Raw genomic sequence first — 25,840 nt, 5'->3', positions numbered from 1 at the left:
TCTGCAGCTGCTGGGGACCATCATGTCTTCGCCAGTCTGCGAACCGCTAGAGCCCAGCAATGGTCCTGCACAGCAGTCTAGGTCTGGCTGATCTGGGAAAGGTCCCCGTCGAAGCATTGTTTGGATATCATTGCACGTTCTCCCAGGTGCTGACGCTGTGAGTTGTTTCATACGCCCCCAGGGAAGGGGTTGTGGCAGCTGCAGCCGTACAGGGGCAATAAGCCACTAACACGCAGGGTGGCTGTGGTGACCCCAGCAGCACCGTGTGCTGCTTAGCGCTTCCTCCAACACCAAAAATGTAGCAGATCCTGGGACCGAACCAGGGATGTTTAAACTGACCACAGTACACGGGACACTGGCCTGGTTTCCCATTCCTGCGTACTTGCCACACGCACCCAGAACCACAACATGCAGGGGAACAGCTGCCCACCTGCTACTTTTGAGTTGTTCAGTTCATCACTACTACTTACTTCAAAGACATAGTTTAGATAAACCTTCAAATAAATTTTCTTAATATTAAACAATAGTTTGGGATTTTTTTTGAGAGAGAGTTTTATTAAATATACTACATCAGTATCTTGTACTCAATAATCTTTTGATCACTCAGACTGACTTGCTTTAAAATGTATTTTATAGAAAAACATCTGCAAAATTGAAACAAAAAAATATGTATTACACACCTCTGGACAATCTGCATGTTAGCAAAGAATACCTTTTATTATTTGACCTGAACATGTGCTTAAATAAGGGACACACTCATGAAACAGGACGTACTCCTTGAATATGGCACACTTCAAGCTACTCATACTAAAGGAAAACTAGTGCAATCATGTTTAATTGCATCTAACAACAGAACAATAAAAATTACTTTTTATTCCTTTGTTTTTATATTTTTCCAAACCCGTTCCATTTGTTCTCTCCCCACCACAACAAAACATCCAGTGGTTATTCCTGTAGATCACTGTCCTTACATTGCATGAAGCAAACTTCGTATCAGCTGATCCGTATTTACACCGAAGCATGCAAAGGAGGATACTGCAAGTATTTGCAATGCAAATCTATTAAATACATTGTAACTGAACAACAAGGTGTCCCTTTAACACTGCAATTCTATAGCCTTTATCTGTGGTGGAAGTTTCCAGTGTATGAATTATAAAACAACATACAATTCAGAAACAAAGAATTTTGCAAATTCTTTTTGCAACTATTAAATCTTTCCAAGAGCAGTGTCTAGCGCCGAAACCAAAGCCAGCTATTGAGTAGCCAGAAAGCTACAGTAATTGAATACATGATCATTTCCCTTTTAGCACGCTCTTTGTTTTCTTCTTCCAGAAGCTGCAGACGGCGATTAAGTTTGATTATCTAAAAATAAATAAAGGTTTTTAATACTTCATCAGAAGTTGCCAGACTTTCTAGAAGCTGCTGAACAGCCACATAAAATTAGTATCTCAAACAGATTAATTTTAAACACGATAGTTTAACTTCCTATCTTTAATCACTAGTGATCAGGGCTTGCTGTCCCTAGTAAGTAGGGACAGAACTGGAGTCAGACCCTCCAGATTCCCAGAACGATCCAGGATACGTGAGGACAGGCCAGCAGCGGTACAGAGAGAATCCCTCACCGTATCTGTTATGGATGCCTTTGCAGCCATACAGAAAACCTGCTCCCCCATTTTACCACTACAGCTTTTTCTTACTATTATCAACCACTACACTTTACATACCTGTCGTCTTAAGGAAGCAGCATCTACAACTGTCATGTCATCTGGTGTTCCCTCAAGCGTAGTATCCAAGTTGGAAAGACCATATCTATCAAATAAGGGAGATAGCTTAGCTGTCTCATCCACGCAAAAATTAGCAAGTACCGTATTTTATCAACGTTCTAGTAGATGTATTTTTGGTGGTGACTGAGAGAAGAATTATAAATTTTTTTTCCAGCTTTTACAGAGTTGTCTATTGCAATAGGTTCCTAACAGAATGAAGCACAAACACATATGAAGCAGGCAAGCGCTTGACTGAATCTGGGTTTATTACTCTCCATGTTTAAATGTCTTTGAAGATTCTGCACGCAGACAGACTTCTTGCCGTCACTTGGTCTCTCAAAAGATTGTTTCCAGTTATTTAAATTCTTAATGAAACCTCAAAATTGCCTGAGCTAAAGTTGCAAGATACTTGCAACAGATTAGAAATAACCAAATGAAGGCTTGGAAAGAATTGGGTGTCTTATGCTCGGTACCAACTTACATGTCCCAAGTGGACACCTGCTGAGACTGATGATCTCAGTCACATCAATCTTAGTATTTCAGACAGAGAACCTTGCAAATAAAGTCTAGTGCAGAGTCACTGCTTGCTGAACTTTGCATGCATTAAAAAGTTTGTTCCCAGAGCACCTCTCAGTTTTCTTAATGTAGCAATTCAGAGAAAGCAGTATTCTAACTCCAGGGCAAGTTAATTACATACAGCACATTCATTATCAGTTGGGAAGTGGCAGAAAGTCTACACAAAGTATGTGTTATGATCATCCACATGCTACCTCTTAACCACTTTTTTTTTTTTCCCCAACAACTAACAGGTAAAAGTAGTTCCTGATGCTGCACCTACCACTGCGTTTCTCACTTCGCACCTTAAAGCCTCAGTTCCTGATATTAGTTCCCCTTGACCTGCTTTCTCATTATACCAAGATACCAACAACTGCTGCAAACAGCTTAGGAAGTTTAACAAAATAATGTCAAGGCTACCAAATTCACAACAAAATACACCTACAAGAATGTTTAGCATTTAATGACAGTTAATGAATACGAGTAGAATTCCCGAAGCTCGCAGAATGCACTTAAGTGCAGATACTGCTTTTGCACTGCATGTTCTCATCACTTTCAGCAAACATTTTCTGAATGCCCTCAGCTCAGGCAAGATGCCCCCTCCCCCAGCAAACAACTTGTCAAAAGCTTCCCTGTCTCACTGTTCATTAATATATTGTTTCTGAATAAAAATTGTTGTTTGTAGATGAGAGTTGAATTAGGCTGGAGTTAGAGAACAATGAGGTCTTTGAGCAACACTGTATAAAAGATAGGAAGTTAATTACGTTTTGACCTGTGGTTCTTTGGGTTGGAGGGAGAGGGAAGCCTTCTCCAGATGAGATTAGGATAAAACCAGCTTTTTGTAAGGCTATAGTCAAATAAGCAATTGTCTGTCAACAGTCAAAACTGTTTTAAAAACAGAGTATAAGACAAAAAAAAAAAGTTTTGGCAACTCCTTTTGTTAGAAAATGATTTCTCATTAAGGCTATTATTAATTTTTTATTCTAAGGATACTTCAAACATTCACTTAACTATAATTTATACTATTTATTACTTGTAGTTCTTTCAGTTTGGGCAATATTAAAAAAGACTGAAACTGTTGGGTTGGGGTTTTTTTTTATTTATTCCCTCAGTGCTGTGAAGCTCACGTTGCTAACTCAAAGTTATTTTAAAATAATGAACTTGAGTTAATGATAATACAATTTGAACATTTCTACTGGTAAAAAAAAGTCTGAAGCTATGAACACACAAAGAAAAATAAATCAAGTTTTCCTTACTACTACAGGTCCTCTGAAAGCCAAAGAGATTTCTGAGGAGGGTCTTTTTGTAGCCATTTTTTTTATTTGTAGTAGATGGTTAAAAACATTAGAAAATCCCAGCAGATCCACAGGATAGTTGTCCCTCACCATCTCTTGGGAAAAGCAGAGAGGCTCATCATTTCCGTGAGATGGGCACACCTCCCTCCCAGGTCACATGAATTTAATATAAAGTCACAGTATATCACTGCTGCTCAACAAACTTCCAAACCATTCAGGTATTAAATCAAGAGGGTTACCAGCAAGAAATCCCTTGAGATATCTCTTGGGCCGTTACAAACACTGAATTCCTGAGTTAGAGAAGAATCACCTGCTTGAATCCAGTGTCTGCTTAAGCACAAACGTAATCTCCGTTTTGATGAAAACACAGAAGCGTAGTGGCAAATGGGAACAACAGATGTGGAAGGGACTATTTTTTGTCCTTCGTCCTGACCATGAGACTATGTGTCAATATTACACCCAGTTCCACTGAAACTACGTCAATCCACCAAGATAATGGCAGTGAAAAGGCATCCAGCTACAACTAACGATCACAGGCACATTACTGAGAACACCTGGAGAAAATAAGGTGATGCAAGGCCAAATTTTCTAGCAATAAAACCATGAAACTCACTACTAAATAGAAAATACTTGCAGTACGCTGTTAACGTAATTTAAGAGCCTCCCCTCGCACATGACTAAGTCCAAAGTCTGCAGCACATGGTACATATTGGACAAGCGAGGTCTTTGCAGGTGACTTGGATGGGTAAGGAATAAAGCCTGAAATATCTCAAGAGCTGAAAGGGAGGATAGCAACAAGCCTTGTTTTAAAATAAGGACACTAGAAATAGGGAAACAGAAGTCTGAATTTTAGAATCTAGATCAGTGGATCATGACTAACAAAAAAATACTCTTTACCTGGTGTTGTCATGATGAGGGTTAGAGGAAGTGGTAGCAGCTGACCCACCACGTAACACTGGCCTACAGCAGGGTTTTGTAGATAGAAAGCACAAGACAGAAACAGGAAATGACAAACAGAGATAAGAGGTAAAACATACAGAACAACGGAACATCAAAATACTTCCACTTATATTGTATAATGTTTCAATACAATATAGTATCTATTTATTTTGTTGTAAATTGCACTTTCATATTTCTCATATGCAAATTTAATCAACACTGAATGTTTATGCAGCTAAGACGTGGGCAAGTTTTCAATGATATAGCTTTATTTATGGAAGACAAACTGTTGGAATAGAGATTTGGGCAGAGGTTATCAGCCTTATAAAATAACCATAGGAAACTTCAGTTTTAAAAAATTCCCCCCCAAACCAAAACCCCACCCAACAACAATGGAAAAAAATAAATGTATCTACACATACTTATAAAAGCCTTTTTAATCATCCTCTCCTCCCTCTAGGGAAAGGGGAGATTTGTCTTTTCTTTATTCACCTATGCTAGATGTAATTCCGAAAACCTGGGCTAGTAGCCTAAGGACCATATGTAGTCCAAAGAGATGTAGATCTCTCCAGGAAGAAGTGACTAAAAACTTCAAGTAGACGGTATGAACAGTCTTATAAGTCTTGCTCTTTAAATTTCTTTTCCTTTTCTTTCTAGGCAGAGAAGAATAAAAGGGAGAACTTTTTAAGTTGCTAGCTATATAACATGCATTAACTTTGCAATAAGAAGTTACTATGTCCCAATTTACAGAAGACTGAATACCAGCAGTACCTTCTGACAAAGCCGGTACCATGTGTTTTCAGTTCCTCTGGTAATGAGGCATTAGTGTTCCACATCTATGATGTGTTACAAACTGTTCAAGAGCCTGAAATCTTTTTCCAATTTCTTCCATTTTCCTAATGCCAGCAGGAGGTACTTGCACCATGCATTTAACCCATATATACTCCAGGGTATAAAATTAAAGACAATCTAGGTATGAAGTGCTTTACAGCAGCTACATGTAGGAGGCAGAAGCTTGGTGCTGAGGTGGCTGGGAGAACACTGTGGCCTGGCCTGAAAACGCGCAAGAAGCACGCAAAAGTATCACAACTACTTGTTTCATTTGAAAGGATCAGGATCTAGGAGCCTTTGCAAACTCCGCTACTGAATACAATACTTGCTGGGACTAGGTCCTACTTCAATCAGCACCGTAAGTGCACACCACAACGGTTTTCCTTCTAGCACATAAGATAAGCCAGCCTGCTGTGTTTTACGAAACAGAACCCCCCATTCCCAATATATACAATTATATACATATAAACCAATATGACTACCTAAATGCATGAGGTCTTGCAGAAAGTTATAAAAAAAGTATTCCTATTTTCTAATCAGAGAAATAATTCAGTCTAAAGTCTTGTCTGACAGATGCTAGGACTAAATACTTTGGGAAAACATAAGAAATTGAGCAAACAGCAGCTGTGGAACAGGTCGCAGAATTTCTCTGCGAACAGAAGTCACCTGTAATTCACTGGCAGATACGTGAAACAGCTTGCCAGTATCCAGCAGGCATTTCCCACACCATCTGATGCAGGACAACGCCACTGGGATTTTGTGTACTGAGAACAATAGGTCTCAAATGCTCTCTAAACTCTTGGCCTCTGTGGTGTTTTGTGGCAAAGAAAGTTTTACAGGTGTTGCAGAACTAAGCAGTACTAAGTAACTCACACTACCCTTCCCAAGGAAAGCCACAGGCTTGGAGGTAGCTGAGGGCTACAGCACGGAACAAAACCAGCGCACTCTGGGATGTGCACAAATCAGGAACTTAATCTAAAATAAAGATAAGTCTTTAATCTCACTTCCCATCACAGCCAGGCTGTTAAGAAGCTGCACATGATTTCTTCTTTTTCTTTGCGGTTCACATTTGATTTCTTTACAGGTGGACCCAAAAGGATCACCAGAATATTCCCTTGCCTCGCCCACACTTTTTACTTGCTTGGTTTGATATATCAACAGCAACAAAAAAATCATTATATAGATCACACTGGCCTCATAACTGAGATCACCTTACCACAAAATCAGTTAGCATTTTTTTTGGTAAATACAGAATGCACAAGCTACAATATAGTGAAGCTATTATATACACGGCCTTGAAAAAACTGAGCAAGAGTACATTAAAACTTTGAATTTTCTGGCTACTTCTGTCAATTCTACCCTAAACACATGAGCAGAAGAAGCCATAACTCTGAGGCCATGTATACTCAACACTTAACTATTTCACTGCAAATACAGCAGCAGCCTGAACCATGAAGGGAATGCACAGTAATTCAATTTAATACCAGTGGGAAAACAGGCAATAAGGCAACGACCAAATGAATCTGGTCTGTCTTCCTCTACTTAAAGCAGAGCATGCAAAGGAAATACCACAGTAATGATGCAATCATAAACGCACGGTCTGGGAGGACAACAAGGTGTGGACAATCTAGGTACCTGGGTCCAACTTCCATCGTGCCTGTGCGTACGCACAGGGACTGAGGCCAGCACATTCTCTTTGTTCAGCAGAGGTAGGAGCTATGTTCACCTCTCGCTGTACTTTAAAACACCTCTGGAAATCTCAGAAAGGCTGTAAGCATGGGCACTAGGACTTTACGGACATGTTCTGGATGTGACCTGGGTAAGAAGCTTAGCTTCTGAAGTACAGAAGGGATTGGTGCATTGAAAAAAATCAGTGACTGGATGAAACTGCTCTCCTCGCTTGTCTCTGCTATATTACCCCAAAGTCATGTGTAGCCCTCTTTGATGGTCTTAACTCACACCCCATTTTATTTCTTCCATGAAAAATATCATTAACTTGCTCAATATAAAAAGTGATCTCATAATACCTCAAGATATGATTATGTGGGTGAAGTTTGCCATTTAAGGATACTGCTTTTTAGAAAGGGCTATCCTGGAAAAAATAAGGTGATGCAAGGATCCTGAAGAAAGGATATAGTAATAAATTTCCATACTTTTCTCTCTTTTAAATAAAAATGTATCAACCCAAGACATGAAGAATAGTTCAGATAATGTATAGATTTCAATACAACTCTATTCAGTCATAAAATTGCCTTTTTCCCCCTGCATTTAAGACATTACTCCTTACATGCAAGGGGGTTTTATTTGTTTGTTTTAGGGGTTTTTTTTTGTTGCCTAGAGCATAAAAAAATCAGTCTTTAAAAGACACTAAGTATTGGCCCTGCAGTCATTTGACAGAAATTGAAATAGAAACATGGTTAGAACTAGAAACAAAACTGACCTATTGTCCTTGTCCAAGCTGAAGGAAATGCAAGAGTAAACAGACAGTGTGAACAGTGATCATTAAATTGTTGCCCATTTAAATAACCTATTATGCGAGCAGTGCTGGCTAAACTAGGCATCATTCATTATCTGCAGCAGTACAATCAGCACCTACCGTTAGCAGTTTTAGTAGATTGGCAAATACTTGGAAAAAAGAGCAAGCTACGAAACAAGTTTAAAAATATTTCCAGTGAGTAACACATAGTCCGATCTTGTTCATTTTAAAAGATCTCTTCTAGTATTAAGCATAAAATGTTAAAATAGGTAAGGTTTCGAGATAGAAAGCACATTACACAGAGCAAAAGAACAGAGTGCACATTTGGAGCAATTTAAAATGAACAATATTTTGCAACCATGCAAGTGGATCATCCAAATTTCACATTCCTACGCCAGCTGTAGAGTAATGGAGGGTATCTAAACACCCAACCACCAAGAATACGCTTTCACCTTATTGAAAAGTTTGGCATTTGGCACCTATTTGTTCATAGGTGACTAGAAACAGGTTTCCCATTTCTTCTAGGAAGGTTAGTAATACCACTTCAAAAGTTAACCTGAACCAGGAAGAATAATGCAGCTTTTGAAGTATTCCGAACTCTGGATATTTTCTGATAACTGAAATTGAAAATGTATGTATGCATATGTGTATGCTTTCCAGAATTGAGGAAAACATGGGCAAGAACATGCTTAACGGAAGCCAAAATAAAATCTGTTAGGTTCACTGCAGACTGAGGAAAGGGCTAAAATTTCAGTCTGTATTTTAACAAGGACACTTGGCACAATATCCATAAGTGCTATTATTCACAGACAGCAGAACTCCTCCTTATCTGGGAGCTTTAATTTTGTAAAACAAAACAAACTTGTAATTCCATCTAATTTTTAATATTGACAAGGAAAAAAGGTATTGCTGTCCACCTGTTGACAGGCATCAACATTTCAACAGCAACTATGCAGCTAATTTTTTTTTTTTTTTAAAGTCCCAGTTAAGAACATAAAGGCCAGCAAGACTGGAGTTCCATACAATTCAGGAATGTTAATATTGGCATTTATATATCGTCGGGTCAGCAAACATGGTGAGCTACAGGAGGTGCCAGTTTGGAAAGTGACTGCAAACACACAGACGTTCACAATAAGATTGGCTTGATAGTCACATTTTATTACCAGAACAACTAGAAAGCAAATAATTTAACTTCGCACTACAAAATACTAAGAGTGCTCCTGGGATATTAACAACCAGAGGCAGATGGCAAATTGCAAAGAACTTCCTAGCACAGGACACACTGAAGGGCCGCAGGAGGAACGAGCACTCCCTCCCCACGTTCTTGCCAGTTATCTCCTCTAATTTGACCTCTTGGCAAGCCCTAGAGGTCTCGGCTAGCCCTACACTAGAGACTAACTGTGTGCAATTTTTACCTGAACCTCTGTGCTAGCATACTATTGAAATGAAAACTGCTTTTGTTAAATTAACCTTAGCGTTATTAGTCTTTATAAACGTTTCCAGTGTTAAACATACCATTCTTGTAATACTTAGAAGTGCCAAATCAAATAGTCCAAAGATACACCAAGTGGGCAAAATTGAACCGAAGAGAATGGAAATACTATACGCTCATTGCCATGGGGCTTGTTTTGGCTCATTGCCTCTCAGAGTACCAGCTTATCCATAAAAACAGAGACAGCATTAATCAGAGGAGCGACTAGCTCCAGTATACGTTGCCTTTCTTGCTCTTGGCATCCAGGAAAGTGGTCACCATCAGTCACGGATCAACCGGAGATAACTATTCCCAATATAAACTGAAACAGCCTGAACTCTTGACATGTTATCAAAAGATGTGTCTACAGTGCCTTGCATAATATTCTACCCTGTTTCTGCACATTTGTTCTCATGCTTTATGACAACATCAACCCAATCTTATTGATTTGCACCATTGCTCACCAACAGAAAGCAGAAGATAAGGCTAGAAAATTTGCAGGCTCAGGATCAAGAATTAATTGCAGAAAACACTGACAATCTATACACTTCCTATTTTGATTTTTATTTGGAAGGAAACCAAAACAATGCTATATTTGACTGAAACACAAGAATTTTTGAAATGTGAATTTTGGACAATTAAATTGCTTATGAATAGTGAAAGCAAAGGAAAGCAAAAGCAAATAGTTTCATGTCATTATTTTGTAAACAGAAACCAAACTCCACTAAAAAAAGACAAAAGAAAAAAAAAAGCAGCAAAAGCTGGCAGAATCAGTGACAACCAATCACCTGCGGTTTTCATCCAGCACATCCAAGACCTGCTGGTAAGCCCTACGAGTGGAAGACTGGATAAACGACAAAATGCCACGAGCAGAGTAAAGATTAGTTCCATCTTCAGGTAACATATTGGGAGGACAGACACGAGCCTGTTGCAGTGATGGTGTCACACTGTTCGTACGAGCATAGTAAATGAAGAGAGAAATACTATAGTCAGATTTAAAATTAAAAAAAAAATAAAATCTTTTTTAGATAGACCCCATTCCAAAATGCTTATTGCTTGCTTCTGGTTAACCCTTCTCCCACCACTATAAGGTAACACTCCCAAATTCCAGTAGCATAGGGATCATGAGCTACATTTATATACGTTCGTCAGAAACAAACACAAGTAATAATACAAGGACAGAGTTTTGATCCGTTATACAAGTTAGTTTTAGAAAGTCCTTGTCCAGCTAAATCTGTACCTGTTGAAGTCGGTATTCAGGTCCTCACTGACATCAATCAGAAAAGTGTTTTTACAAGCATTGGCATTTAAAAAAATCCTACCCATAATCTCTTTTGAAACACAAGCCTTTTTCAATAAGGAGAATCTCACACAGAACCTCTTCAACAGAAGTTCTTCTTCAAGCTGTGACTAAAGAGCAAGATGGTATTTTCATTTGCACATGAACAAAGTTTAAGGCAACTACAAGAAACTCCAAAAAAGAAGTGCAGAATCCCAGTGGCAACAAATCACAAGAGCTTTTAAATATTATTTCTACATCATAGTCAAAATACACAGGACTGAAATTTAAACATGACCTTTTGGATTATACAAACCCCATCTCTATCAGACAGAAATTAGATTTGATAAACTGCCTTTGATTTGTTCATGTTTCTTTAGATTGAACCTGGCTTTATCCACTTTGTCCTTCACATATCAAATTTTTTTTTTAATTTTTTTTTTAATCAGGAAACTTTTAATTAAAGGTGAGACTTTTTTAATAGGAAGTAATTTGTGTTATCTTAATTGTAAATATTAACACAAATGCAAAACAAAGTGCGAGTCACTATACCCTTTAAATCTTGGGATAGTTTTTATTCCAAGATTAGCATCCATAATTCAACACATTTCTTTTTCTTGCCACTTGTGCTTTGCTCTAACAGTTTTTGGAGTTAGAATGCCAATCTTCTGGCTTTCACCATTCTTAAGAAATTAAGCAAAGCATTAGTGGCTGAGTGCTATGAAGCTGGCTTGATACTTGGATAACCTCTAGATGGCTCCTAACTCTATGGATACTCTTATTTTGCACAGAGCTGCTCTGCAACTGACTGGCACCAGGATCACAAAACTGAGTAAGAAAGAAAATTCAATTGAAAAGACAGTTTCAAAGCATGTTACGCAGATGTCACTTCAGCCACAGAAGAGTTCAGCCATCCTGTGCTTCGGGAGACACGCAAAGACAGCAGTGGCTGCTGCATGACTACTACTGGTCATTATTTATTACCTAAGCTGCAAATATTTTTTCATGCTGCTTCATTTAGACAAGTAAAAAGGAGGAGGAGACATCAATAAACATCTACTTTGCTTCTTCACAGCTTTTATCATTCTCCAAGACATGTGAAATGCATCTTTCTTTTATATTTATGATGACTTCCACTTTGCAATCAATGGTAGTGGTCACACGCATTTTATGCTTGAATTGCACTGGAAATGCCAATATTCATTAGAAAAATATCAAGAAGCGGGGGCAAGTATGGATATACTGCCACTAAAGTGAATTTATGAAAAATTCTTCTCCTTGGTGGATTTGCCAGCTTGAGGGAAATAAGGAAAGAGCTGAAGGCTTGAATTCATAGTATGTTTTATATTAGAAGTATTTTTTCCTGTTCATCACTTCAGAGATTTACAGAATAGGCTGAAAGATGGCTTAAATTTTTTTTAATATCCTTCAAGTGTACAGGTTGAGAGACTTCTCTCTTCCTTCCTGACAAAGTGAGAATAATTCTATGAAGGGGTCAAATGTCAGGATTGAGGAATATGGAGGGAGGGAGGAGAAGCGCAGGCGGAAAAAAAGCAGCCAAATTTTTCTCCTATCTTCCTTTTTCAGGATTCAAAGTTATTGTCCTGTAAACATGTAGTAGCCCTTTAGACTATGTTAGAGACCATGGAGAAGAAATATTATGAAGCAAATATCCGATATACAAATCAGCCAAGATGACATAAGAAAAAAAAAAATCTCAAAACATAAGGAAAAGTCTCTAACATTTAGTATGACTACTTATCATTACTATTATCCCCTTCCTCCATTTGTAGTTAAATGGTATTAGTTCTAGGTATAAATGTGTTCCAAAATTCTGAAAAGAATTCTTATATACAGCTCCAGCCACTTATTTTAGCACTCCCTGGTTACAAACACCAGTTAATTCCAGAGTTTGGAACCAAAACAAACAACGTGGAATTACAGAAATTACTGTGGAAGAGCACAGGAACATTCTACTATATGTAGAGTTTTTAGTTTAGCAGTAATCTCCCCTAAACCTCAAAACGTTTGTGATGTACACAGGGTTTATTTCAGATATTTGTCTGACTTACAGCTCTGGAAGTATCAGATGAGAGGTAAACAGATTTAACTAATCAAGGTCACTTTAAATGGAACCCCACAGACAGACTGTATTCTCATTAAAGACATGCACACCATCACCTTTTCCCCCATGACTTGCATGAAGCACAGAATTTCTCAAACTGTGAAACTGAACTCTCTAGAGAAATGTGTTTTTCCAAGGGAAAGGCCGAAGCAGAAAAAAATTTAAATGCTGTCCCCTAATTCCATGCACTCTTGGTGGTTTGTTGACTTCCAATACAGAAGTGGAATCCTTGCGTTCAGCACTGACTGGCAATGGCCAACAAAAAGCTTTGTTTCTCCAGCTCATCAAAAACATTCAAAGAACAAAGAATCAAACAAACTAAAGTTATTTTGAAATTTGATTTTCTTGCAAATTGGTTCTTAGTTGAAGCTGTCCCTTTCCTTTTGCTGCCAGGTGCTTTCCCCTATGTTCTTTACACGGGGAAACGATATGGCAAAGTTTGAGAAACCCTGAAGCAAAATTAGAAACCACACGTTCAGCGTAGCAAAGGCTGTTTCCAATTTTATATTCTAAACTACAGATACTTAGTCAGAAAATTAGTATTGCTGAAAGCTACATAATTAAACACACTCTTGATTTTCATATACCAGGTAACATTTAGGCTTACGTGCAATCCTTAGTCGAAAGAGGTGACTGGAACCGTGGCATTTTATTTCTTGGGACAGTATCTGATCTGAGCCACCTTGAATAATAATTGTAATCTCTTAAGTAAGCATCCTTATAAATAGAGGGATTGTCATTTAGAGAGCCATCATTATTGCTACGCAGACAAATAGTTACTGTACAAGCAATACTTGTGCCTACTTGTTAGTCTCGGTTTTTCTAAAAGCATTTGAGAATTACTGTCTCTAGTGAAGCCCAACTCCCAAAAAGTTCTCAGAACTGTCTTTGCCTGCAACTGGATGACAAGAAAGGAAAAACAACAGAAAAGAAACAACTATTTGTACCATGTAGAGAACACTGTGATAGGGAGCCCAGCCAACTCTTCCGCTTCAGTCTGACAATCTATTCCAGAACGTTTAATTTTCTAACTTTGTAGGGCAAGCACTAGAATTTTGTGCAGTGCATCTAAATGTTTTGTCCAAGCAGGACAATAGTGCCACAGATTAAAACTGGAGTATTATAGTCCTATTTAGAAAACAAAGGTTTTAAAAGGCAGTGCTCCGTGTGCCTTTTCAATAGGGTCCTCATCACGGCATCCGAGTAGACTGTCATGTCTATCAGGAAGCTGAATCAAGGAGGTAAGAGAAACAAGCATTTAAAAAAAATAAAAAATTTGTAGGAATTAAATATTTGAAGCAAAACATGGACTCTCTTTCCTATTTGAAGACGTGAACCAGATTCACACAAGCACAGGAAATAAAGAGCTGATCTTTGTCAAGTTAAGAGTACCGTAGTCTTTGTCACTGCAGAAGTAAACTACTTGGACATGATATGAACTTCAAAGTCAAGCCAGGCAGTAAAGTATCATTATAGTAATTAGAACAAAGATTATTTTTTTCAGCCAACACTCAAAATAAAAATTTTAGGAGCAGCTGGTTTGTTGTGGTTTTGTATCACTGGAAAAAAATTTTTCAAGATGGTAAAGAAATTTCAGTGTGATATAAATGAGGTAACAGGTGTACAATTACATTTTCTGTAGTGCAGAGAATACATGTGTAGTAGAATTTATCTGCTTAAATAATCTGATTTATCAACAAGGAAGCTAAACTTAGAAGGCATGCACCACATTTACCATGAACCTCTAATAGAAATAGTAGTCTGTGAGCTAGGTGATACCCAGAACCATCTGAGGTAGCATAGTTTATATCAAGCAGGTTGGTTTGCTTCTGTTGCCTATTTTGAGCCAAACATTAACACTCCTACATGCATAGCTTCTCTAAATAGCTACCACAGTGAAAACAGAATGCCATATTATTGCTTTTGTTTGTAGAATTGCTACTTCTGGTTTTATTTCCATGAAACTTGCAATTTTTTTTTTTATTTTTTTTTTGCAGCTTACAGTGTATGTCCTGTGGGTCTAAGTTGTGAGGAAAGAAGAGCCCAAATACATCTTTTTTCCACCAAGGACAAAAGACTTGTCTTTCCTGCATTTGTTCAGCCATACAAGCTCCACCTTGAACACAGTGTTTTAGTAATCTGAATTCACAGAACATTCTCCTGAGAGTTAACCAGGTATACAGCCACTTGGAGATTGACAAAACCTGGATGACGGAGAAATGCCAGACTCAGCATCACTGAGAATGCCACAGCATGTTCAAAGTTATTTCTTTTTTTAGATCACACTGAGTCAGAAGAAGCAATGATGACAGAAAAAGAAGTAATTTCTAGGAACCTCAATGATTTCAAAGCCGATGATCTACACATTAAGCACAGCATAACTTCTGTCATAGGAAAACAAGTACTTGTGAGGACAAGAGACAAATGAAGTTCTACTAAAATACATTATCTGCAGGTCAGCAAGGGTGGAATGCTGCAGTGAAGAAAGAGCTTCTTCCACATGTGCAGCAGAGAGCGCAGATACAGCAGGCTCAATATTAGGTAGCTGTTATTTTTCATACAAACAAAAAAAAGAAGAGATCCTGGATCAATCTAAAGTTTATATAATTTTCCCAAAAGACACTCATAATAAAATCTGCTTGGCATTGAAGTTTGATTTATTTGACAGACATTATGCAAGCACTAGTATGGGCATCAAGAGAGGAAAACTTATCTCCAGATGTGTCACTTTCCTCGCTTTTCTAAACGATAAACTGAGGTACACAAGCTACCAGTTGTATGTTCATTGATTACATCTTTTTCAAATTTAGATGATTCCAGGTACATATTGTATTGCTAAGCCTCTGAAGGACTGCTAGTAGATTAATAAACTGACAGCAAAAAATATTCAGACCATTTTAAACCAGTAATTCTATATATAGCTACTGTGTGACAGCAAAGTACACAGGTGAGTTTTACAGATTTAGGATTTTCAGATTCAAGAAGTCCAAACGTATGTGAGAAATCTGACAGCAACTGGATACATCCAGTCAGAGCTGATCTTACCAGTTTCTCAGACGGCTGCCTGGGCACACACAGCCCATGACTTTTGGAAGACTAAACTAACCTGGGAAGAAAGGATAAAGTGATTTCAAGAAATTGCAAGAATTAATATAGCACCTGTTTTCCTTTAAGTGCAATATGTCAAAGACTGGCAAAGCAGAGCTGGTAACATCAAAAGGCTAAACTTTTTCAGAAGCAGCTTCCATCACATGAAGACCATCTATTCCAGCATGCATCACGTGCAGACTATCAGACAGGCACGTGAAAGCCATTCCTGCAGTGAAATTCTAGTATGTCAAGTCCAACGTAACTGGATGATCGATACCACGGGGAACTTGGGCACTTAGTAGGCTGCTAGAACATCTGGAGCGCGAGCTGATCAGGAGCTTAAGGACATGAATCTGGTTTTTCCAGCTCAATGAATATATATGACTCAGCAGACTTGAGCACCTAGACATGTGCGATCTATAAGCTTGTATGAGCCAAAAGTCTGATTAAGAAAGAAGAGGAAGATATGCAACAACATTTCCATGAAGATCTGGAGGAAGAGAAGGAGAATAACAACATGTCTGGAACATGCACCAGTTTCCGTATCTGGAACATTTCACCAGTTTCAGACAAACTAACAGGTAGGCAGATGCGTAGTACATACAGTACCTCGTAGTGCCTCTGCTGTAAATAGAAGAAAACAGACACTTCCAGGACATAATTCACTTGATCTATTTTAGACAAAAAATAGGTAGACCCTAAGTAGGTCATGCATTTATTTCCCTCTAGTTACTGAAAATTAAGTTCATAGTGATTTAGCAATAGTGTTATACAGTCTACATTGGGACAGATGAATCCCATCTTTTAGGTCTTAAATCTAAGATCCTTTCAACAAGGGAAAGTATTCTTTATAGTAGCTGTATTAGTAATCTTATATGAGTTTTAAGTGTTAGACTGCAGAAACAGTTATTGCCAGGTGGAAAGATTCTGTCACTCAGAATAAACCTTGATTAATCAAAGACTACTATATCTAATAAAAATATACAGACCTGTATGTCTTCAGAAAGCACCATAAGAATTGCTACCTCAGATGGTATCAATAGATGAAGTTTCCAATTCTAAATGCTACTTGCCACTTTGGTCTCAAAAGATTAAGATATGTGCTCACAGATTCCAATACATTAAGTACATTGACACCAGAGAAAATGACTTTTTCTAATATTTGAGAAATACACATACTCCTTTTTCTATGGATGCAAATCATTACACAATATCAGCAGTGAGAGAACCAAGAACATTTTGATCCACAAAGAACTCAATTTCCTGAAAATTCGGGGGGGGGGGGGGGGGGGAGCGGGGGGGGAAATTACACCAGCTCAAAACTGAAAAAAATCTCCTGAAGTAACAATTCACGATAACTGGTGAAACCAACTGTAAGCCCGCAAACACTCCCACCCATCCATCCACTTTAAGAAAACACTTCGCAAATGAGTGACCTCACTAAACAAAAAGCATAGAAATTAAGAAAAATGCTGGCCTTATATTTAAAATTATGAACTCGCCACAACGTACAAAAGATTAGTAGATAAGGAACAAAAGAAATATGTAACAAAGCCGTAGTTGTGTCCCTGCACCCTGTTGCTCTACTCACATGGAATCATTTTGGGCCAGCTGGCCATTCTGTCGAGTGGCGTTTTCGCTCATGGAACGTTCTCTCTTCAGTCTTCCCACTGAGCGGACCTGCGTAAAAGGGCAGAAAGAGGGAGATAAAAGACAGGGAACTCCAGGAGATGCTTAATAACTTGCATTGGAGATTTGTAAGTTAGACCTGCCCTCAGATACAAAGGCACGTTTTCATGAGTTTCACAGTGATGAGGAGGAAAACAACTGATGACAGAAACTGATACCAGTACATGTGAAACCAAGGTCCAAACTTATTGCAATCTTGTCGTTACCTATCCATATGATCTGATGCCAAAAACACGAACAAACTGAATTTTGAATATGTAAGAAAGCAATATTATGTCTAATATTACTTCCTATCACCAGAGATAACTATATTTCTACTGTATTTTATGAGTCTGTAGAATATGTAGCTTCATAAATATTCTTCAGTTTTTAAGATGTCAATTACACATCATCCACCTGGGTGCCTATGGTATACCATTCTTTGGAGTTGGTTTTCAGAGTTTTGTTAAAACTCACTAATTCTATGTGGTGTTATACCATCTGGTCATGAATTCCAAAGGCTAACTATACACATTAAAAGAATCTTAGTTTGTTTTCTGAAAACCTGAAAATTAAAAAAATCTTGCAGCTTTCTCTTCAATCAAAAGGATTTTTCTTTTAAAAGTATTTTGAGTAGTTTTAGTTATGACTTCATTTTTGTAAGTACTCCATAAGCTTACTGAGCATGGCAATACCCAGTCACTTGTCAGTTAAATATGGAACTTCAAAGTCCTAATTAGAACTACGGCAGTGCTAATAAAAATATTTTTATATTTTCCCAACTTATGTGAGCACCACGTAGATCTGCACCACAGTAGAGAAATCATTGGTCATTTCGCTTCAGCAGAATGCTTCTCCACTAAGCAAAAAGCAAAATAAGTACTAGCCTCTTCATTTTGAGGTGTCTGCTGTGAAGGTTTTTCTAGGTCCAAAAAATCTAGCGGTCGATCACTAAGAGAAATAACACGGGGAGGAGTTTTCAATGCCAGCGGTTTGAATGGAGTAGACTGAAGAAGGTCAAGGTCTGGCGGTCTGGCAAATGGAATGTCTTCACTATTACCTGCAAGAACATCAGTTGTCAATAGAAAGCAAGCTGTTTTGAGGCCTGAGGGCTAATGCTAAAGTTCAAAAAGACATCATGTCAGTTACTTGCCCTGACTATGCCAAATAATTAAGTATACCTTTCTTTAACAGGGCTTGTATGTTAAAAACTATGGTTAAAGCTCTCAGAAAGACCACATTAATTAACACTTATTTGAGCAGTTTCTCCAAGAACAACGATCCTGAGTAATGCTGAACAACATCCACTGTTATTGCAAGTCACGGCACTTTTAATCTCAAGACATAGTCCTACTAAAGGTGTATTTGTTTAGAAATACAGTGACTGGGGATGTGAAGATGTCACTCTTTCAAAGCATAAAATATATGCATGTCACACATTTTGCAAATCGCAAGGCCTTCAGCAGTTCGAGGTCTGTCACTGTAAAGCCTGTGACCATAAACACTAGAGAAATAGTGACGAAGTCCACCCAATCATAGACAGATCCTTAACATAATTAGCATTCTGATTATAATCAAACACAATTTGCATGGCTAATATATAGTACATCCCCAAAACTTGTTATAGTTACTTTAGGTTATAGTTAAGAAAAATCAGATGTAAATCAATAAACATACATTTTTTTTCTCCAGAAACTGTTTAGTAAGATGAAAAGACAGAAATTAAACTGTCTGTTCATAATTCATTCATTAACTGTCTCCACTAAAAGCTATATCAAAACAATTTATGAAAAATTTTCAGAGTTTAAGAAACCTCTTAAGTCAAAATTGATGAGCAATAACTGTTTGAAAACCAGAAAGCATTTTACAGATTTTTTTCTTTTAAAAGTGTATCAATATATATTTTTGTCTATGCAGAAATTCGGGGAACCAATTTAAATTTTCACCGATTTTTCCTCTATTGAGATGCAAACATACCTGCCACTACAATCCGCTCCGGAACCTGCATAGTTACACTGGCATTTGGAAATCCTTCTTGGATGCCCTTCTCAAGGTCAGCATTTTGAGGAGCTACTTTGAGTTTTTCTGGGACCCTCATGCGTTGACTGATTCCTTCGGTGTATTCCATTTCATACTGAAGGCGATTAATTTCTGCCATCTCGGCAGCTGGAGACGGGAACGCAGCCCCACTCATCCTGGCAAAAGAAAACCAAAAGCTATAGTAGCAATACAGGAAACTAGCATAAAGGAAACCACAGAAAGTGCGTAAAGGAAACTCTTTGTTCTGATTACTAGGCAAGTGTTAGATGATCCTAACTGAACAGACTGACTTAGAGAAACAAATTACACAATAATATTCATAGGAAGTGTAGTCACAAGGGGCTGAGAGGTGAGGGCAATGACAGAAGAACAAAATGATGCTGTAGGCAACCCTCAAAGCTGCGCTGAGGATCCTGAAATTGAGCTGTGACAAAAACACTCTAGAAATTCTGCATATAATGTACTATTCCTGCACTGGCTGGAAGAAAAATGAACCAACCCACAAACCAAGAACACTGCCCCACACACACATTGGTAGGAAATCTATTCAGGATTGGTAAGAAATCTGAAATGCTGACCCGTATTTACACGGATCCAGTGCACCAGTATTTGAGAAAATGGACAACGTCTTACAAAACTGCACGTTGAAGTAGGGGGAACAAAAGAAAGGGCTCGGCTTGGGCAGCAGCCTTCTGTTTGCTGTCAGTCACCCAGATCTCACTCCATCTTACAAGGACAAAGTTCCTTATCAACAGGCTGTCAAATCAGCTTGAAAACCTGGCATATTCATAACCCATTCTCAATCACAAGCAATTCTGTAAACTTCTCATGTCTGAAATTCTGTGAATGAAAATCTTACTTTTGCAGAACAGATACAAGATAAATAGAGAGAGAACAAGACTTTATTTAAACTTAAAATTTTGCCAATGCTTCATACATGCATTTTCCTAGAAAAGGAGGGGAATTTCATATGAAGCAGTGAGGGAATTTCCTAGAAACTGGGCTGTGAGAAACTTACTAATACAGCAATTGCTGGGAGCTGTATCAAAGACAAAGACCAAGATAACTGGGGGTTTTGAGGTTAGGTTTAAGCTTGAGAGAAAAAGAAATCCTACAGTTGCACTTGGAGGTGAGCTGGAAAGGGGCTGCTGATGGAAACTGTGGGCTGGAAAGGGAACTCAGACAGCTGAGAGGAGTTGTTCACCTGGGCAGTGGCTTAGTGGACCTTGTTGATGGCTCAGACTGAGATTACGGTTAGGGGCTCGGTTAAGAGAGACACATCTTGGAGCTGCAGTTAAGAGTGGGGCTGGAAAGGGGCTCCCAGAGGAAACTGAGCTGCAAGGAACACTCCATTGTGAGAAACTTTTCATCCAGGCAATGGCTGGGGGGCTCATCAACAGCTCAGACTGAGATAACAGTTATTTTTAGGGTTAGGATTAAGAGAAATATATATTCCTATTCATATAGGTACATACGCAATATGTAAATATAGTTATCCTGGCAAATTTGCCTATGGGAAGCATAGCTTACTCTAGCAAGAAATCTTTTAGTGGTGTTGTGTGAAGTAGTTGCCCAAATGAAGTAATCTATCCTGGCAAAACAGCAGGTTTTGCCACTAAAATTGCAACTACATTCTTTTACTATTTTTGGCAGCAAGGCCATGTCTGTTGCTGTGTGTGTGCTTTCACGAGCTCAACATGCAGAACTTTGCAAACAAAACGCCTCAATGCAGACCATCTATGTGGCAGGTGAGAGAGACCACAAGCCATTCTTCCACCACCACGCGGAAGAAATACTTTCCATATTTATCAATAAAACTTCAAACCAATAGCAACCTCCAACAACAGGAAGAAGCACACAGAAGAATCTGGATTGTGTAACACTGTATTAAATGCACACATTTAGTATATTCAAGATGTGCTCCACTTGGCCATCCATCCTGGGATCCTCAGTGTTATTTTCAGGACTTCCTATTGGATAGATCAAATGAAAGCATCTCATTCATCTCAAAGCCTCAGTGCAGCACAGTAGGAGAACTGGGGGTCAGGGAAAAGGCAAGAAGGTCACTGTCCTATGTAAACTTTTTTTTTTTTAAAGTTATCAAGGAAATACCTAAAGTGATGCAGATGTAATCTATCTGTATTAATTCTTACGGTTTGCATGCATCAAGTGAAAGGAACAGGAACAACTCATTTAATTAGAAATACATACCTGGTAGAAGTTCAAGAGGTGCTTAAGCAGCTCTGTCACTTCAAAATTCTTAAGATTTCATTTTGGGTTTGGGTTTTTTTTGTCGCTGCCCTTTGGTCTTGCAAGTTAGATTTGTCCTTCTTGCAAGACATTGGCTAGATCAGCCAGTGACATGAACAAAGTACACAGTCTTCTGACATTTCCACATTCCAAAAGGTGCTTTTCATTTCAAAACATGGCCTATGATCAGTAAAGCATTTCTAAATCGATAGGAGTAAAAATCATAATGTCAATAAAGAGACTGAAACTTAAGAAGAACTTAAAGTACCCTGAATATCTGCTGGCAGCAGCTTAAAGAATAGTTATTACTCACAAGACTTAACAAAAGGTGTTTCACTGTTTGTTCACTTTCTCATTTTGAAATACCTGTATGACTCTAATTTTTGCAATCAAGTATCACTACACTGCAGCAGTGTTTACACCACAGCTTCCCTAAAGTTTGGCATTACTTTTGTACATAAGTCTGCATGACAACTGCTTTCCAGCTGTAAGGTAAAACACACACAAAAAAAGACAGCATTAGAACAGTCACTCTATAAACTATTTATAAACTAAATATCATTGTGTGGGTTTAGCTGTATTTGCCAAAGACCTATAGATACAATACCTCAATATCTTCCTACTCTTGCCTACTTCTCATCTACTTTGCATCGAGAATTGTATTTTCTGTCAAAGTGATTTTTTTACCCCTTTTTACAAGCAAAACAAGAAACAGTGAGATTTCAGCAACAGAAAACTTTTAAATATGCAAGTAGAGCTCGTTAACAAAACCCCCAACCATTTGAACATGTTATGTTTTCTGTAATGGTTTTTTTGGTTGTTGTTGTTGGGTTGTTATTTTTTGTTGTTACACAAAGCATTTTACAGGAGACATTAATAATAAATCAGGGATAAACAAGATTTTAAAATTGATATTTACAGAACTAAGTAGCTATAAAGAGGCATGAGAATTGAAAAGAAGTCTGAGAATGAGAAACAATAAAAATACAATCACAAATACAGGATAAAAAAAGGACAGAGAACAGCTGAAGCACAAATTAACATCAGCAGCATTCAATGAAAGAGAAAGGAAGGAGAAAATCCAGAGGAAGAGAGAGCAAGTTATATAAGGTGAATTACACATGCTCAGAAAGACATAGGGGTACTTCCTTCCTCCTCTCTTAAACAAGAACAGCAACAGAAGAGACGTGGATGAAGCAACGCGTATGAATCTGCAGGATGCCTTTTTGTCAGCAATCATCAGACTTTGGCCATACCTGTGCTGCAACCGGGAATACTATGCACAGTGTGGATGTCCCCGTTAATCTGAGATGTATGAAGATGAGTCCTGGTAACAGCAAAGCTGCGCCAGCACTGAGATCGGAGCAGGTTTTACAGCCTACACCGTACTAATTGTAACTTCTCCAGCTATGGTATTCTTTGTTCCTGATGTGGCTACTTTACACCTAGTCTGATCAAGTGCACGTAAGCTACAAAGCGCGCCTTTGGCAAGCGTCTAGATAGCCTTTGAGAAGCAGAAGGGGAAGAGGAGGACTTAAAAGTTAAGGAAACGTATTATAAGATCCAAAGGGCCCCACTATGGGACCCTAAAACTGTCAGGACATACATCACAGAGGCATGCAAGATCAGATGCTATGAAATAGCAAAGCACTAACGGAACAATTTGAGAGAAAGGAGAGCTGGGTGTAGGCTAAATGCTGAAAGCTGTTCTGCATAGTACAGTTATACGTGTTGAACTTTTAAAATACACTACTCCCTCTCTCCTTAGCACGAGGATGACACGAACAAAAAATATTTATTATACATGAACAAGGCTATGTGATCACAAGACACTGAAGGCCACATTCTTTCAAGTTTGTTTTACTCCAGCTGGAAGTTTTAATGCAAAATATCTTTTTTTTTTTTTTGGTAATAGAAAAAAATACCGGAAGGAGGGGAAAAAAATCGTTACAGTCTGACAACCATTTTTCTGAAACACCCAAACATTCATTGTGTTGTGGCAGCGTTAAGAGCATTCGGCAACGGCCCCGGTCAGAGGGCGGTAAGAGGGGAACCGGGCGCTCGGGAGAGCGCAGGAGCCCGCGGGGAGCTGAAGCGCTGCCTTGGCCCTCGCACCGCCCCGACAGCCCCGCAGCCCCCCTCAGGGCCGAGCCGCCAAGACGCGCGTCCAGGGCCGCTGCCAGCCTCCAGCTGCGGCGCTGGTCCCGCTACCAAGACGTTTCCAGCGACAAGTTGGGAACAGGGAGCTGGGAACGCCCGGAGCACTGGGCGTGCGAGACCGGGCAACGGCGCCGGAGGGAAGGGGCGGCCACCAACAGGGCAACGGGCAGAAGCGCCCGGGGCAGCCCGGGGAGCCGAAGGGTTACCCGAGGTGGTGGTGGTGGAGAAGGTGGCAGCGGCGAGCCGGGACAAGCGGGGAGGCACGGGGCGAAGAGCGGGGCTGAGGCAGGAGGAGGCCCTGCGCCGCGGGGCTGCGGCGGGGGTTGGGGGGGACAGGGCTGAGAGGAGACACGGTGGTGGGTGGGGGGGGCTCAGGCTGAGGGGACGGATGGCTGCGAGGGCGGGGGCGGACGGGCTCGCACCCCGCAGCCAGGCTAACACCTCCCCGCCTCGGGATAACCTGGAAACGCTGCCGCCAGGCCCCGGCGGCCCGTACTCACCCAGAGCGGCGGGAAGGCGCCCGCAAGCCCCTGCCTGCCCTGGCCGGGCCGCTCCTGCCGCGCTCCGGGCCCTCGCGCTGCCTCCCGGGGGCAAAGGGGGGTTCAAGCCGCGCGACGCGCTCTCAGCCCACTCCTCGGGTAAGACGCAAAAACCGGCCCGCTTGTCCCCATCGGGCTCCCGTAAGGGCTGCCGGGCCGGAGACCGCGCGTCATGTGACTGAAAGAGGGCGGAAGCGGCTCTCGCTGGTGCCTCACGTGCGAGGGAGCCGGAGGGCATCCATTTTTAGTGAGGGAAGGCAGGCGCCGCGCAGGCGCGCTGGGAGGTGTCCGCGTGCCGCGGCGCAAGGTCACCCGCGGGGTTGCGGGCCGGGCGCGGGGCTGCCCCGCGGGAGAGGGGGCCGGGCGGGGCGTTGGCAGCCGGCCCGCGGCCCTGTCACCGCCACTCGCGGGCCCAGCTTGCAGCCGAGCGTGAAGAGCGGGAGTTAGCGGCACAGGTCTCTGCACGGGGCTGCTGGGCTTGGCCCTGAAGTTTCTCTCCTCCCTGTCCGCACGGAGGGCCCGCCCGCGTTAGCGTCGTGCTGCCCTGGAGCTATTCTACTTCCACGGCTCCTCAGTTGAGCCCCACGGTAGCCGGTGGTGCCCATGAGGAAGCAGCTTTGGGCAGCGCTCACCACAAGGTCGGGCAGAGCCGGGACCGTCTGCTCCATCCCTGCACCGCTCCTGCGGCCCGTGGCTGCCTGCAGCTCGCTCCGGCCAGAACCGCTCCTTGAACCCATCTGTCTCTTCAGGCGTTGACTGTCAAGCAGCATAGCTTCGTGTGGAGCACTCACGTTCTCTGCTTACAGCTTTGTACTGTGGTGGATTAACATACTGTTGTAATGTGGAAATGTGAAGATCTAATTATGTGTTGCCTGGGTGGAGAATCTGGCTGTGTGTGTGATGAACCTGGCACACCACCCACACAGGCAAGGGCAAAGGCCAGTCACTTCAGGGCATGTTTTCTGAAAAACAGGTAGTTGCCTAGCTGCTACTCAACAGCAACCACACACTTCAAAAAACCCAGCTGCTAGTTAAGCATCACAGCTGGTAAACTTCACAAGGGCTGTCCTGTTAAATGGCATCTTTCGATGCCAATCAGCACCCTATTAGCATGACATAAAACTTGTCACCAAATGTGGTTGACACAGCCATCCCTTTCCTGTCCCGCTTAAGCCCAGCTTGCACGTTGATTCTGGCAAAGCACCATCTCCTTAGGTCGGTAAAACACTTCCAAGGGCCCCATTACATGACCCATCCTGGAAGTGGCTCTCACTCGTGGCACAGGCTGCCTAAGAGCAGCAGTTTCCTTGTGTGTGGGTAACGATCACTCTTCCAATTCCATACAGAAAAATAAAAATG

At 40.4% G+C, this 25,840-nt stretch overlaps 1 protein-coding gene across 9 annotated transcripts; it reads right to left on the bottom strand.

Moving 5' to 3' along the window:
* Positions 1-534: 534 nt before the first annotated feature.
* On the bottom strand, positions 535-24,581 carry MFF (mitochondrial fission factor). 9 transcript variants are annotated; one of them, XM_075761047.1, is made up of 10 exons: positions 24,443-24,581; positions 19,470-19,687; positions 18,380-18,552; positions 17,416-17,504; positions 13,342-13,416; positions 10,119-10,277; positions 7,824-7,841; positions 4,511-4,573; positions 1,725-1,809; positions 535-1,362 (listed from the first exon to the last, which is right to left on the bottom strand). In XM_075761047.1, the coding sequence occupies exons 2-10, from the start codon at positions 19,684-19,686 to the stop codon at positions 1,231-1,233; spliced, it is 1,011 nt and encodes a 336-aa protein (XP_075617162.1). In that variant the 5' UTR covers position 19,687; positions 24,443-24,581; the 3' UTR covers positions 535-1,230. The 9 variants fall into 9 exon arrangements, with proteins under 9 accessions (XP_075617162.1, XP_075617163.1, XP_075617164.1 ...); XM_075761048.1 differs by lacking the exon at positions 7,824-7,841; XM_075761049.1 differs by lacking the exon at positions 13,342-13,416.
* Between the last annotated feature and the right edge of the window lie 1,259 nt (positions 24,582-25,840).

The sequence above is a fragment of the Balearica regulorum genome, chromosome 9 (assembly GCF_011004875.1).
Source record: "Balearica regulorum gibbericeps isolate bBalReg1 chromosome 9, bBalReg1.pri, whole genome shotgun sequence".
NCBI classification, from domain to species: Eukaryota; Metazoa; Chordata; class Aves; order Gruiformes; family Gruidae; genus Balearica; species Balearica regulorum.
The sequence above is the reverse complement of the archived record's forward strand: the minus strand, read 5'-3'. Positions and strand labels throughout refer to the sequence as shown.